The following is a 15,722-nucleotide window of genomic DNA, read 5'->3' on the forward strand; positions in this document are numbered from 1 at the left end:
TTAGAAATTTAATACACTGGTTTTGTCTGCCCAACAATTCACAATCCACTGTGAAGATGTGACCTGGGGTTCTAGGAAATGGTGGCATTTGTACATTTAGTCTATTTTCTGACATGATAAATCAATAGATCCATAGTAAAATAACTCATTTACAGAGAGTACAGTATCAGAACCTGTGTCAGACTCCAGTTCCTGTTGTCCTGAGCGGATGGACAGCAGCTCAGCCTGTGTTTATCGCCCCTCATGCAGCAAGCGACTGAGCAGATATTAGCTCTGTCTTATCAGCAGGAGCCACAAAGGGCTGAAGGTGAAGTGGAGCGGATGCTGAGGGTGGAGGACAGCGACAGCAGAAGCTCCTCACTCGATGAACAGAGTCCTGATATTAACTTTTACATTTTAGCGACTGTAAATCCAAGGCCATGCTGCAAGGTCGAGGTTCACAAATGTTTCACCAAGGAGTGTCGAGTTCTTAACTCACATTTACATGAATTATATCCACAAACTTTTTCATGAATCATTTCTCATGTGCTTGTTTGTCAGCCATACAATGAAGCCTGGTTCTAACAATTCCTGATTTTTTCTTCTGAAATGTGACGATTTGCTGCTTTTCTGTTTAAATTAACTGTAAATTGCTGTAGATTGAATTTTGATGTGTTTGAACAAAACCTTGACCTTTGGATTTTTTCATTTTTAAAATAAACAGTAATGAAAATCATTTTCATATGTTACCCTGGCAACATTAGATTTCTGTTCCTTTTTTCTTCCATGATGAAACTATGGATATGTTTTAACATAAAGTAAATGTAAAGACTTTAAATCGCTCCACAACAATAAAGGGCCCAAACGTATACTGATGAAACCTGCACTTTAATGTGGTTTATCTCAACCTTACCTCCTGTTTCTGTAGATTCAGAGGTGCCCACAGAGGGACATCTTGGTGTGGTATTAGCAGATACCAAATATTGAAACTTGTGCAGTAATAATAATAATAATAATAAATTTATTTATAGAGCACTTTTCTAAACATATGTTACAAAGTGCTTCACAAGACAGACAAGAAACACATGTAGCCCAACAAGATCAACTTGAGCAAGCACTAGGCAAACAGTGGAGAGGAAAAACTCCCCCTGGGGGAAGAAACCTCCAGCAGAACCAGGCTCAAGTTAAACGGCCATCTGCCTCGACCGGATAGGGAGCAGGAAACAGCTATACAAACAAAACAATAATACAAACAACTACCACATCGGTCCTTGGGGAGACCAGTTCCAACGTAAAGACATTGTAATCTAATGGAGAGTCTTCCCAAGGACCGATTTGTTTTAGCTTACAGAAGATCGCAAAAGGCTCGCCGGTAGAGGTATGTTTTAAGGAGAGTTTTAAAAGATGTTACTGAGTCAGCTGATCTTATATGCTCGGGTAAGCTGTTCCAGAGTTTAGGGGCTCTAACTGAAAAGGCTCTGTCACCTCTAGTAGTCATTCTGACATTGGGGACATACAGAAGATTTCTACCAGAGGATCTCAGGCTACGTGCAGGCTCATAAGGCTTTAAAAGCTGGGATAAATAGCTGGGGGAAAGGCCATGCAGAGCTTTAAAAGTTATTAATAAAATCTTAAAATCAATCCTAAAAAATACTGGCAGCCAGTGTAAGGAAGCTAATACAGGAGTGATGTGATCATATTTTCTTTTTCTAGTTAAGAGTCTTGCAGCTGAATTCTGAACAATCTGGAGCCGATTAATAGATTTCTGGCTGAGACAGGTGAACAGACTGTTGCAATAGTCAAGGCGTGAGGAAATAAATGTATGTAAGATTACTTCAGTGTCATGAAAAGAAAGAATTGAACGTATTTTGGAGATATTTCTAAGATGATAAAAACATGCCTGGACAAGCTTTTTGACATGATGCTCGAAGTTAAGTTTACTATCAAACCAAACACCAAGACTTTTTGCAGTGGGCTTAGAATTAGCTAAGAGAGAATCTGTGCAGGGCAGAATGTGTCTGGCTACACGCTGTGGACTGATGACAACTATTTCTGTTTTGTCAGAATTCAGCTGCAGGAAATTTTGAGCCATCCAGTTTTTTATCTCATTTATACACTCATGTAAGGAACTCAGTCCCCCGTGGTCTGATATCTTAAAGGGACAGTACATCTGAGTGTCATCAGCATAGCAATGAAAAGAAACACCATGTTTGCGAATAATATGTCCCAAAGGGAGCATATACAAAGAGAACAAGATTGGCCCCAGCACTGAACCTTGTGGGACTCCGTACTTTACAGGAGAAAAAGACGACTTGTAGTTATTAACTGTAACACAAAACGATCTGTTGGACAGGTATGAGGAGAACCAGTCCAGTGCAGTGCCTTCTATTCCAGCCCAGTGCTTTAGCCGGTCTAACAAAATTTGGTGGTCTACTGTATCAAAAGCAGCACTAAGATCGAGGAGGACAAGAATAGAGCACAAACCAGCATCAGAAGCCAACAGAATGTCATTGGTTACCTTCAGTAGGGCGGTCTCTGTGCTGTGGTGTTTGCGAAAACCAGATTGCAATTCGTCAAAGATGTTATAGTTTTCTGCGGCTAGAAGTAGGTGTTTAGACACGTACTTTTCTAAAATCTTTGATATGAAGGGTAGTTTGGAGATTGGTCTGTAGTTTTCGGGGGATGAGGGATCTAGACCAGGTTTTTTCAAAAGAGGTTGCACAGATGCAATTTTAAAATAATCTGGCACAATCCCAGTGGACAGAGAAGTATTGAAAATATTCAGGAGAGAGGGAGCAAGCGACATATGACAGTAACATGTCATAATTTGATTAAGATGTAGAAAACTCACCATACTGCACCTTTAATGGGTTAATACTTCAAATATGACAATAATAAGGTTAAAGTCATTAGAAAATACAGTTTAATTGGTATATTTGTATTCAGTATGTTATCATCTCTCAGCAGTAACTGGAGCAGTTTAAAGTAGGACAGTGTTAAAGAAAGAGCATGCAAGCTCAGCAAAACACACTTCCAGGATAAATGAGGTTACGCTGTTGAGGGAGCAAACAGACACTGTAGTTAACTTTGTAAAATCTGTTTTAAATTTGTTTACAGTAGAGCCTGAAGTTTCTGAATGATTAAAGGAACATATGTCCTGTTCTGTGGATCTCACCAGAGCATGTGAGGTCAGAAAGCAGAAGGTCAAAGTTGAAATATTGGCAATTTCTCCGAGTTGGAAAGTATTTATTTCCACTGCAGAATAACAGAACCTCTGCCCCGCTGAACGCTGCACATTTGGCTTCTTACACCAAGAAATCTTTAATAAAAAAAATCCATTACTGGGGTTTAACCCAGACCAGAACTCAGAGCCTGGATCCTGCTGCCTATTAACATGTGCGCTGCAAACTCTGACTCGGGGATTTGCACGTTATTTAAAATATGTGCACTAGTTTGGAGGATGTGACACTGAAATAGAAGATATTTATTTCCAGTAATAGTAAATAGAGTAGAACAGCAGAAAACCTCTGCCCCTGATGAACGGCTGCACATTTGACTTCTCACACCAAGAAACCATCACTAAGGTTTAACCCAGACCAGAATCCATAAACCTCAATACTGCAGCTATTTAAAACATGGGAACAGAAAACGTTTGTAGTTATTAAATGTAGAGGACGCTCAAACTTTGAATTGATCTGTGTTCACTGTCTAATTGATTAATGATTAGAAATCCACATTATATTATAGTATATTCAACATAGACAGATCAACAGAGAACGGTCCCATTTAGCATTAATAAAGCATTTAGTGTCAAATTATATTACTGTAAAAACATATAATCATTAATTATTGTACATAACTATGTTTACGTCAGTTTTTCACAAATAACAAAAAAACAGCAAAAATATTTAATTGAAATTTCTGTTTGATGTTGGAAATGGAACAAAAAAGATGAACTTATATCAACACTTGGTAAAATAACATTTAGTAATGTTGGTTTTTCTTATACTTTTAGTTTTTTTACAACATTAGTAACATTAAATTAAATTATTAGAACTGCTGTAGTAACCTTTAGCTAGTTAGCGTTTGGCTAACATTGGCTTAGTGTTAGTTAATCCTAATATTGTGAATCTTCACATTCCTGTTAGAAACACCTTTGTTAACAACACTAAGCCACATTCTAAATGTAACTTTAAATTATTTACTCAAACATTTAATTAGTCAAATACTCACCTTGTTCAGAGTTGGCTAACGGTAGCTGCTAACAGTTAGCGTGGTGGACTCAGCTGAACAAACCTCTGATGAGTCAAATCCACGTCAGATTTAATTCTATTTACTTCTATTGAATTCTATTGAATTCTATTTACTTCTATTGAATTCTATTTAATTCTATTTAATTCTATTGAATTCTATTTAATTCTATTGAATTCTATTTAATTCTATTGAATTCTATTTAATTCTATTGAATTTTATTGAATTCTATTGAATTCTATTGAATTCTATTTAAGCAGATCTGAACTTTGTACAAATCAAACAGTCTCTTTAATTAAGACGAAGCTTAAAGACAAACAATCAGACACATAAAGACAAACACAGAATATTTAACCCAGTTACCAACGTGTAAAAGTTGTAATTAAACAAAATGTGTTACAAAAGCTTTTAGTGTCTGAGCTGTTCAAGTTATTTTTAATGTTTCAGTGATTTGAACAGATTATGGTCTGTTCCAGTTTTAGGAGTAGATCTGTCCCTGGTGGTCTCGGTCTTTCCTAAACGTGTGACTTTCTAATTGAACACGTACAAACATAAAGGAGTCATTAAAAACAGAGTGTGTGAGCTGTGGGAGAAAACGACTGGTCATGGAAAAGTAAGTGAAACAGTTTGAAAATCAACCTGCCAGGAAACCGTCCAGGTGGAGGCTGAAGCATAAAGAAAATCCCCTTCGTAGTAAATTTGTTTGAGGTTTTTATTCCAGTTTGATAAAGCTGTCAGCATTTTCTCAGCAAAGCTACGTTAACAATCGTCCATGTAAACCTCCACATCCCCGTTCACGATTCACTCCTCACGTCTGCTGGTCACACACTGATCACAACATAGTGATTTGTCCCTCATAGTTTTAACACTCCAGGCATATTTACTCTTATTTACTATTTATACAATATATTGTCATTAAATCCATTCATCCACCCATTCGCCCGCTCCCCACCTCCACACACACACACACACACACACACACACACACACACACACAAAACACTGTATAAATGCATCAGTGGAGACATGTTTAAAGGCTGCAGCCTTATTCCATTAGTCAAAGAAACGCTGTGTACCACCGTTTGTTTTCAAGCTGATGCTCCGACTGGTTTGTTCTTAAAGCTGAGAAGAAAGCGACGCAGATATAATACAGAGTGTCATTAACCTGTTTGTGTTCAGAGGACCCCGGTCCGGTTTGTCAGGACGAAAGAGAGGAAGAGATTGAGGAACAGAACATTTAATACACAGAACAAGACAATGGAAGAATGTCGAGTTCCTAAATAAAAAAAACATATTTTCTAAGCTCGAGCTCCAACTTGTTTCCTCTGAGTGACTAAACATCTACAGCTGAGGTTAAAGAGCAGTTTGGTTTCTTCTGTGTGGTTCATGCAGGGATGATGAGTCTATACAGGTTTACAGTTCAGTACATCCAGGTCGCATCCAGCATTGAAAACCTCGTGTTTCTGCAGATCCTTTGGTCTCAGTCTGTCGTTCGGCCTGATTATTGTTCGTTTTAAGAATCCAGTGTCAGGACAGGAGGACGTTGCCTTCGCAGTAAAGTGGCACAAACGCAGCTGCAGGAAAAAATGAGACTGAAAAGTGCAAAGAGCTGAAACGTTTTGGTCGCTAGTTAGTTACACTTATGTTTTGATTCAGGAGACGCATTGGCGATGGTTTGGTCGCAAGGTTTTGGAGAAGCCAGTGACCACAGGTAGGTCTGAGATGAAGAGAAGCTGCCTGGGGGCCAGGCCGGACCAGGCTGGGCTGTGTTTGGCAGGGCCATGCTGTGCTAGGCAGAGCTCTGTGTTGGGAGACAGACAGAGAGAGAAAAAACAAGAGGCTCATCTGTGGCGTCTCCGTCTACCTGCCAAAAATGTTCTCATATTCCAGCAGTATTAGCTCCACTATCTGGTTCTGGTAGACCATGTGGACCGCCATGTTCCAGGTCTCGGTTTCAGGGCGCAGCAGCGTGGGGCCGAAGACGATGGCCACGCTCTGGGTGGTCATGCGGTTTTCCTCACCGTGTTCGATCACCCTGGAGGAAAGAAGGAGCGTTAGTGACGATGATGATGATGATGAGGAAGAATTAAAAACAGACGCAACCAAAGTCAGAAACCGCTCTGATGAAGTGGGTCCGTTATCAGAGGTTTAAAGATAGTGATTGGAATATATCTGAGTTAACACTGTGTCTACACAAAGCCGGTACTTTACAGAACGATGTGCCTCCACATCCGACTCTCAGGTCACTTCTGCGTTTATCGGACTCTGAACCTTCTCTCAGTTACGCTGCTTCACCTCCACAGACACACTGAGCTCCTCTCCTCTCTAATCATTCACGTGATGCTGCTGCATGTCATTAACTTCCTCTCTGTGTGATTCCAGTGTGCAGTTACTGACCCTGCCAACCTGACCAGTGCTTTGCCTTCTGCTTATTATTGTTCTTGTCTCACCCCAACCGGCCGAGGCAGATGGCCACCGCCCTGAACCTGGTTCTGCTGGAGGTTTCTTCTGTTTAAGGGAGTTTTCCCTCTCTGCTGTTGTGTAAGGCTGCTCATGGTGGATTTGATGGTTCATATATATCATCTATATTATTCTGTAAGGTGCCCTGGGATAATTTCTATTGTGATTTGATGCTATAAAAATAAACTGAACAGAGTAAAGTTGAACTGAGGTGACTCCTTTTTCCAAGAGAAGAAGAGACAGAAGAGTAAAATGCTGCACTACTGCCACCATCTGTTTGTGTGCTGATGTAAAAGTGTTTCTACAAATCTTTTATTCTCTCCATAAACACTAGTGCACCAAGCTGGTGCTCTCAGACACCACATCGGTCATTTTGAAAAACTGGATGGAGGTTTTGATATTAGCAGATTTACCCAAAAAAAACACATAAAATCAAACCATTTAAAACCATTAGTTGAAGCCTGTGAATCGCTCCAGTCATAAATCTCCTCAACTAGACAACACTGCATCGTGCTCACCTCCTGAGGTGTTTGAACAGAGCCTGCATGGTGTCGTGGTTTGGCTTCGGCAGCTTATTCACCAGCTCTTTGATGCCCTGGACTCGCTGCCTGTAGTCAGAAGTCTCTGCAGAACAAAAAATTGTTTTACACGTCTAATTTAACTTAACATTTTAACCTCATGAAATCAGCAAACATTATTGGTTTGAGAATAAAGAGGACAAAGACATGCAGTAAATCTGCTTCTGATTTTCAGAATAAATTCAGATATTTGCAGGACGTACTGATGGCGTTGACAAAGTCATGGAAGAACGTGTAGGTGAAGAGCGGCTCTGGCAGCTCTCTGAAGTACATCTTTAAAGCTCCCGTGGTCACGTGGATGTCCTCCCACTTCCCATCTGCCAGATTCACCTTCTCATCTGGACACACACACACACATACACACACACACACACACACACACACACACACACACACACACACACACACACACACACACACACACACACACACACACACACACACACACACACACGTATTATAAACTCTCAGGGAGTGGAGTCACAGTGATTTTACTCTGCAGTCATTCTTCTCCATTACTCACCATGATTGACAGCGTAGCGTAGTTTCTGTATGACAGCCAGGTTCCCGCTAACTCTGTACAGCCCGTCTACACACAGAGCTGCAAGGCATCATGGGAGAAAAATATCAGTATCTGCAAACTGTTCTTTTGTTGTTATCTGACACTGCCTGTGTTATCAGGAGGAAGTAAAATCCAGCCTTTGTTAGTTCAGCCTGATTACACAGAGACCAGCATCATTTCCTCCTCAGATCTTGTGAAGTGACCCACCGCTGTTCTCTACGTGGTCTATGCACATCTTGACAAAGGCTGGCACCGTGCTGTTCTCCCTTTGACACAAACTGGACAAACTGCAGCCAAACACCAGATCTGAAGACACAAAAACAAAAACAGTCACAAAACCTGGTACAAAGTCCGGAGTCTCTCACAATATGAGCACATTAGTCTCCTGTGTGATTATTTGAGATTATCATGAGACTGGCAGCGGATCCAGTCTATCACACTGTTCTCCACCACAGACCCAGCTCGACATAAACATGACCCTGGGGTCAGAGCCCTGCTGAACATTCAGCATCAGTATTACACAGAGCTTTATTATACTGCAGAAAGTCATCACAGTAACGGTGTTTTACTCTGAATGTAACTACCACTCTCCTCTCACCCTGTGATACAGCTCCATAACACAGAAGTAACGTGAGACACAACTGACACAGGTTGGTCCTCGTGAATTAGTTTCTGTTATATGGAGAAGTATTAAAAGTTCATTATTAGTTTTATTATATGCTTATAAGTAATAGTAAACTTTACAACTGTTAAGATAAAAGCAGCTCTGTCAAAAACATTCACGATGTTCAGCATCATGTTTTCTCCTTTTATCCTTCTCCTCTAACTAATTCAGAAAAACCTTTAAATATGATTTAAACTCTGGGCTGGAACACTAAAACCTGTGAGGACAGTTTGGTTCTCTTACCTTTAATATAACCCTTGTCTCTGATGGACTGCAGCGTCGGCCGGCCACTGAGAAACTTCTTCAGCTTGTGTTTGGTCTTCTTGTGGTCGGTGGCGTCTACGCTGGTGGAGGTCTTCATGGCTGCAGAGGAGAAATGAGACAGGAAAGAGTTGTCCACCACTTTTTTCAGCACACTGATCGCCATGACGGTCCTCAATGTTTTGAAGGAATGAACTGATAAGTAGTTGTTTTATAGGTACAATCAGCACACATGATCCGAACAGACAACCTTTCATTTTCAGTCTGTGACTGAGTTTTTATTATATATCTATGAAGACCTGCAGGGGCTGGATGGAGACTCTTTCCAATTCAAAGATTCACATGGTGTGTGTGAAAATGTAACAGCCAGTGAACAGCACACACACCTCTGCCTTTCTTGGAATCTCTGTGCTCTTTCTCTTTGTCATGTTTCTCTCCACCTGGTGACTCGGGCATGTCCTCCTCTATGGCCTCATCAGACTCCCAGGCCTGAAACACACACACACGTGGATACGAGATAAGACTGGTTATAAAAATGTATTCCTGCTGCACCTTTGGACTCTCAGGGAGTCGACCACAAGTGAAACCAAACTGACTAATTTCTTAATCTTTAAGAATGGCGTCCATCATCAGTATTTTTACTGTGACACAAGCTGCTCATGTTTCCTAAACTAAAATCACTGTGGAGGAGGTGTGGAGTAGGTGAACGTGTCCTCACGTGGGTGCTGATGACGTCCTGCAGAACTCGGTACCAGTCGTTAATGAGGGTGTCGTTTTCCGACTGGATCAGCAGCTCTGTTCCTTGACGAGTCTTCACCTGCAACCAGAACACACAAAATGAAATTCAGTGTATGAGTGGTTGGAATTAAAAGTAGCTTGTTTTCTAAGACAGGAGAATGTCAGTGTTATTATTTGATATAGTTTGTAAATTATTTTGTGAAACACATTCAAATATATCAAATACACCTAGTGCAGCATGAACAGTATGTACACATAATAAAAACCCTCTGTTGTGGCGTTCAGACTGTGTGCTGCCTCACATGGATCTGGATCGTCATAGGCTTTGGCTGGGTGACTCAAGAACAGCCAGAGACTTGTCTTGAAGCCACCCTCCTCCATATGGACAGTATTAATCAGGTGATGAGCGGTGCCTGGTGCTGGGAGTTCAGCCCAGAGTTTAATTTTGTGTCATCAGACCCCAGAACCTTTGGCCAACAGGATGTAAAGGACTCTGGGGCCAAGTGACAGAGAATGATTCCTCCTCTGTTGCCCCTACTGAAGTTGTGTTTGATTTTTTTCCTGATTTGACGATTTAAAGCTGGAGGGTAACACATGTTCAGTATGTACAGACTGAAAAGGTAATTGAGGCTAATTATTAATCACACTGGGCTGCATGAACAAAACCAGGATCGGAGCTCCTCCTCACCTCTATAACATGCTTCTTGCTGGACTTGTCCTTGGAGGCCCATTCTGCCGAGCCTCCCCTCAAATCCACAGTGATCTCTGGTTTGGACTGACTGAACTGTTCAGAGAGAGGAACAGAATCAACGTTAAGGCAGGTTAACACACAGGTGGCCTGTTTGGATACACTATGATAAAGATTTCTTTTTGCCATCATGTATGTGTTTTTGTTCATTTTGTCTCTTTCGGCTAGTTTTTTATGTCTCTGTGCTTTTTTCTTTCATTTTTTTGATTTGTTGTGGTCGTTTTCTGACTTTTATGTGTCTCTCTTGTCAGTTTATGTCTTTTGGATGATGTTGCATCTTCTATCTCAACTCTGTCACTTTAAAGTGAAAAGATCAAATCTCCAGCAACACAGGCCACAAACTCTTGCTGGGGATTTGATGTTTTCAGTTTTCTCTCAGCAGGTGAATTTTGTGAAATGTGATTATTGTAAAAGACATCAGATTCTTAGAATAAATAAAATAAAAACTTGGGTGTCTTGTGTTTGCATTATTTGTGCACGTTAGTATTTCAATCCTATCAGCTGCAGTCACCAACGTAAGGGACTGGTCTGTCTGACATCCAGGACAGAGAAAGTCCAGCTCCTCTCCAGTGACGTGACCAACTGCTCAGCAACAACAAAGCAGAGCTGACAGACTGTTCTTCATCCTGAGCTCAGTTCCTTGAACGATCGTGACGGGTTTTTGTCTCTTTTAGCAGGAAAAGGATTCGGTCACTCACCCAGCTGGTGCTACCGCCTTGTCCCTTGGTAAATAGCAGGTGGGTTCCTTGTAGGACTGTCCAGGAAGAAGTCCAGTTCTTCCTACAACAGAGTTCAGACACACAAAAATACTTCTGTTCATACTGTAACTAAAATCGAACGGGAAAAAGAAGCAGCAGTGAAACAAAATACTTAATTTATTAAACACACAATATATAAACTGTCAGTTTATTTGAAGTGTTACTGACAGAATCTTTATTTAGTTAATCCTAAGTTTGTTTATCTTTTCCTAATATTAATAAAAGAGCCAGTGAGAGAATGATAATAATACATAGTCCTGTATAATATCAACATGCTTTAACAGTTACTCACCGTAGCTTCTTGCCGTTCTCAGTGATCTTTGTCACATTAAGAGAGGCGCACTTTTCAGAGGGCTGCAGAGACAAAAGCTCATGTTACAAACACACCACAGCAAGATAATGAAGGGAAAAGCTGCTGTCAAAACTAAATATAGGTAAACCAGAAACATGTGTCACTGCGCCACCACAACATGAGCCCACCACCGAAACAACCACAGCTGTCAGGAAGGAGGAAAACTGAACACCCTCATTATTCTGACTCAGCAGGAAGTGACTGAACAGAGGAAAGTGCACACAGACTTGAGGCTGACGTACATTTAGTGGAGGACAAAACAAATCTGCAAATCTACTTTTAGGCAGTGAGACGAAGACACATATCAGGAAAATCAAATGTGGAAAATCAAATCACCGTGACAGAAGGTTCCAACAAGAGCTGATTATTACCAGTGATTCTACACAGGTTTGTCTGTTTCAGTATTCTTCTGCTGTAACACTTTTTTTTACTGCAACACAAATCTTTTATTCTCATTTTCACATCTCCAGACCTGTGTAGGAACCCTGAAATGAGCAGTCAGACACGAGGTTAATCCTAATGCAGGACATAGGTGGTGAGGAGGAGGAGGAGGAGGAGGAGGAGGAGGAGGAGGAGGAGTTGAGGTTAAGGGGTGAGTACTAACAGAGGCGGGGGGCTTGGGGGGCGAATGGCAGGAGTCAGAATCAGGAGGCGGGCCAAGATGTGCATCCTAGTAAGGAGACAGGGATGAAAACAAACATGGTTACATGAGGCAACAATGGAAAGTTAATGAGAGTGTGATGATTTGCTGTGAGATTATCATGCTGAAGAAAGTGTGAGACACCACTGGATTATTAATTTCTCAGACATGCAACTACAAACTACTTCATCATCATAATTTGTGGACAAAGCCCTAAATGCTGCAGTCGATCAGGTTCCCGATTGAATGTTGAGTTTTCTTGGTGAAACTACTCAAATTGATCTGACATGATGTGATTCTTCCTCCTTTAGTGTGATCAACTTCATGCAGCCTGATTATCTGCTCAGATTAGGGGCCAGGGCACTGATTGGTCAGCGTGACGGGCTACTGACTTTGAGTTTGTAAGGGTGTAGGCGGGCGGAGCCTGCACGGGAACCCCTGGTTTTTAACGGCCGCTGCAGTGTGACAAGTCTACAACTGAAACTCTGGGTTCATCCAACATCTCATCAGTGAACACAACAGATACAAACTAACACCTGTACTGAAGTAAAAATCTAATCTTTAAACACACACAGGTGGATTTTATGTTTAATTTTCAGTGGAGATTTTCTGTGGTGGCAGTGAAACGATGTGTTTTATGGGTCAGACCTTGTCGTTGGGGTCTAGGAGGTAGGTGCTGTGTCTCCACTTGGTCAGGACGATCGGCTCCACGTGTTTTCTGTCCAGACTGTGACTTTTAGTGGCGTCTCCGCACGGCTGGGGAGGGGAGAGGTTGTACTGGAGGCAGGGAACGAGGAATCACAGGTCAAATGTTTACATTTTCCCCTAAATATGACAAGTCCTCCATCTGTTAAAGTGACGCCTTTCTGTCTGCAGCACACACAGTTCAGATCTACTGCTCCTGGATGTTGTCGCTTCCCTCTGTGATCCTTCTCTGCATAACCCCTTTTTCCAACTATGTGAATTCCCCATGGTGACTTTTGTTGGGCTTTTCCCTTTCATTATGTCACCACAGACATGTGAACATCTGGACAATCACTGACTCACCTTCTACTATGTGAAAACGTTTCTTACTCGTCTCATTTTATTATTTATTTCAGAATTGTAGAACAATCATTACTGATCATTTTTAAACATTAGTTCATCACATTAGTGGCTTTGCTTGTTTTAAATTATTTATGTCAGATGTATTTTTGTGTTTTCATTGTCAGAAAAAACAAACTAGCTGAAGAGACTGTTCTCTTCACCTTTACTAATTTAAAGTTAAAGTCCTACGCTGCTGATCTCTCCTCGGCTTGATGAACAGTAGGAGTGGCTGCAGTCTTACCTTCGGCAGCTCCCACTCTGACCTGGAGCCGTCGGCGCTGTAGTAATAAGGTCTGCCCTGGTCATCAACATGTTTTAACCACTGGTGGTGCGAACACACACAGACACAGAGCAGAAACACACGACCTGACATTACCCAAGTATTTGAGCAGTAACGTACTGTAAAGCTTTTTAAACCACAGACAGATGAGAGTACATTTATTCTTGTGTTGTCCAAGGCTTTGATTGTTTACTCCACACTAAACAACTGGTGGTAATTTACTGTAGAACTTGTACTTGTAGAGCTTCATCAGTGTGGAGGTGACATTCACTTTGCTGCACTGCAAGAAAATCCCCATAATCAGCCCCAAATCCAGTCCACCATGCACCCACAGAAACCACCAGAGGAAAGAGACAGATCAGCCCGTACCTTCTCGTTAGTATAGTCGCTGACGTACAGCGTGTGGCCGTACTCGTCCATCTCTTCTGACCAACCGCGTGGCGGCGAGCCATACTGGCTGTCTGACTGGCTAGAGTAGGTGCTGAAGCAGGTGTCCTCAGACGACAGAGGCTGGAGGCGACCGATGGAGAGTGAGAGGTAAGGAAGCAAAGAGGGCGAGAGCGAGAGAGGAGTGGTCTACGATTAGTGGAAGAAGAGAGAGAGAAGAGAAAACAGAGTCACCATGAAGTTACAGAGGAGGAAAAACAGATAAACCATCAGAAACTGCCCAACACCACTTCAATACAGAACAGAGACCCAGAAAACCCAGCACCGAGGAGGGAACCCCTGAAGGTCAGGCCGCTACTGCTAGAGTGTCAGAAAAATAATGTGACTGAAGATTTTCTCCTGCAGGTGGCAGCAGAGTACAGGTGTCTGACAAACGTCCTAATCACTCACATTAATGCGTCTGGGATGGTTTCTGTCATACAAAATTGAAATGACTGACGTCTGTGTGTGTTTTCAAGAAGAAATGATTCTGCTCTGAAATGTCTTTGATATTTCAAACTGTCAGGACGGTTAATCAGTAGAAAATATTAGTTATCTACCTATTGTCTGTGTCAGAGAGCGTCCACGCTGAGTCTATGTACACAAACGTGTGCATGTACCAGTCTGATGTTTTATTCAAATGCCTGATCCACAGTTTCTTTTGCTCTAACTTTTTTTAAATGGTTCTATTCTGTGGATCTTGACGCTCAGTAAACTGCATCATGGAGAGAAATCTGTAACGGGAAGAAAGTCACATCTACTTTCTCCTGTGTTTAACCAGATGCTCACATGCCTGACATGACATTTTAAAAAACAAACAAACATATCTAACATATCTTTAAAAAAACAAATGAACTAACATGTCTTTTACATGTGAACAGCTTCATCCGGTGCGAGTCCCCTCACACGTCTGATCTCTGTAAAAACCACAGTGACTAAAATAAAACAAACAAGAAATGTAGTTTCCTCTGTTTCCCTCCTCTCTCTGATGACCTATGGGCTTAAATACTCACCACCTGCCTATTGTATTATAATTTTTATTTTTTAATTTTAATGAAAAAACATTTTTAACCGTGGTTCACTGTGTTTAAACGTCCGACCACTAGATGGCAGCGTGTAATTTATCCAAATGCAGATCCACTGTTCTGACTGCAGACAAAGAAACTTCATCAGGTTTAATGCACATGGCGGTTTGTTTTCTCAAATATGCCAGTTGTGTTAAAATTTGAAAAAAGAATAAATTAAATATTATCCTATGGTCATGTTTCACTCATGACAACCACTGTTTGCGTGCAGCACGTGGTCACTACCTCGTAGGCCTCTCCAACGCTGTGGCTCTCTCCCCTGGAGTTCCCGCTGTTGGTGTCTTTGGCCCGAGGTGGCTTCCAGGTCCTCTCATGGGTGGAGCGGTTGTAGTAGAAGTGCCTGCCGTTCTGGTCCTTGTGGGTCTCCCAGTCGCCGAGCACATAGATGGGGGAGCTGGAGGGCTGAGGGGGCAGGTTGGTCTGAGTGATCTTCAGTTCCTGGAGGTTGGTGTAGACAGGTGACTCTGAGCGTCCCTGGCATGAAGAAGACACCGTCTGATGACAGAAGGAGAGAGAAAAATAAAGAGAGCAGTGAGCGACCGAGTGTAAACTAACAGCTGTACATGCACACTGGTGGACTGAGGTCCACATGGACTCAATCATCCAATCTCTGCAGTGAAGCAAAAAGTAAAACACCCAACAACAACCTGCAGTTAATATGACAGAGAAACAGAGCACTGAGGCAACTCAGAGGATGAGGACAGGGGAAGGAAGCACAGATTATATAAGAGAGAGTAGCAGCAAATGAGGAAGTAAAACTGACTATTAACATGCATCCTGAACACTGGCGGGACAGTTTGTCCGGCTCATTCTTACAGTACTGAATGTATGAGTATGGATCCTGTAATTTCCCG

General features: G+C 41.7%; 1 protein-coding gene across 5 annotated transcripts in view; it reads right to left on the reverse strand.

The window, feature by feature from the left end:
- Positions 1-4,924: 4,924 nt before the first annotated feature.
- LOC113172013 (rho GTPase-activating protein 12-like) overlaps positions 4,925-15,722 on the reverse strand; it is a 40,288-nt gene continuing 29,490 nt past the window's right edge. The window contains exons 3-18 of one of the 5 annotated variants that reach the window (XM_026374796.1): positions 15,094-15,363; positions 13,727-13,933; positions 13,319-13,399; positions 12,640-12,768; positions 11,956-12,021; positions 11,292-11,353; positions 10,940-11,021; positions 10,182-10,277; positions 9,474-9,572; positions 9,142-9,244; positions 8,738-8,857; positions 8,038-8,136; positions 7,792-7,869; positions 7,472-7,606; positions 7,209-7,314; positions 4,925-6,265 (exon numbers count right to left, since the gene is read on the reverse strand). In XM_026374796.1, coding sequence (XP_026230581.1) covers positions 6,091-6,265; positions 7,209-7,314; positions 7,472-7,606; positions 7,792-7,869; positions 8,038-8,136; positions 8,738-8,857; positions 9,142-9,244; positions 9,474-9,572; positions 10,182-10,277; positions 10,940-11,021; positions 11,292-11,353; positions 11,956-12,021; positions 12,640-12,768; positions 13,319-13,399; positions 13,727-13,933; positions 15,094-15,363 — 1,908 coding nt within the window. In that variant the 3' untranslated portion in view covers positions 4,925-6,090. The remainder of the gene's footprint in view (positions 6,266-7,208; positions 7,315-7,471; positions 7,607-7,791; positions 7,870-8,037; positions 8,137-8,737; positions 8,858-9,141; positions 9,245-9,473; positions 9,573-10,181; positions 10,278-10,939; positions 11,022-11,291; positions 11,354-11,955; positions 12,022-12,639; positions 12,769-13,318; positions 13,400-13,726; positions 13,934-15,093; positions 15,364-15,722) is intronic. The other 4 variants (XM_026374797.2, XM_026374798.1, XM_026374799.2 and 1 more) reach the window with 4 other exon arrangements.

This window comes from Anabas testudineus, chromosome 17, assembly GCF_900324465.2.
Source record: "Anabas testudineus chromosome 17, fAnaTes1.2, whole genome shotgun sequence".
Lineage (NCBI taxonomy): Eukaryota > Metazoa > Chordata > Actinopteri > Anabantiformes > Anabantidae > Anabas > Anabas testudineus.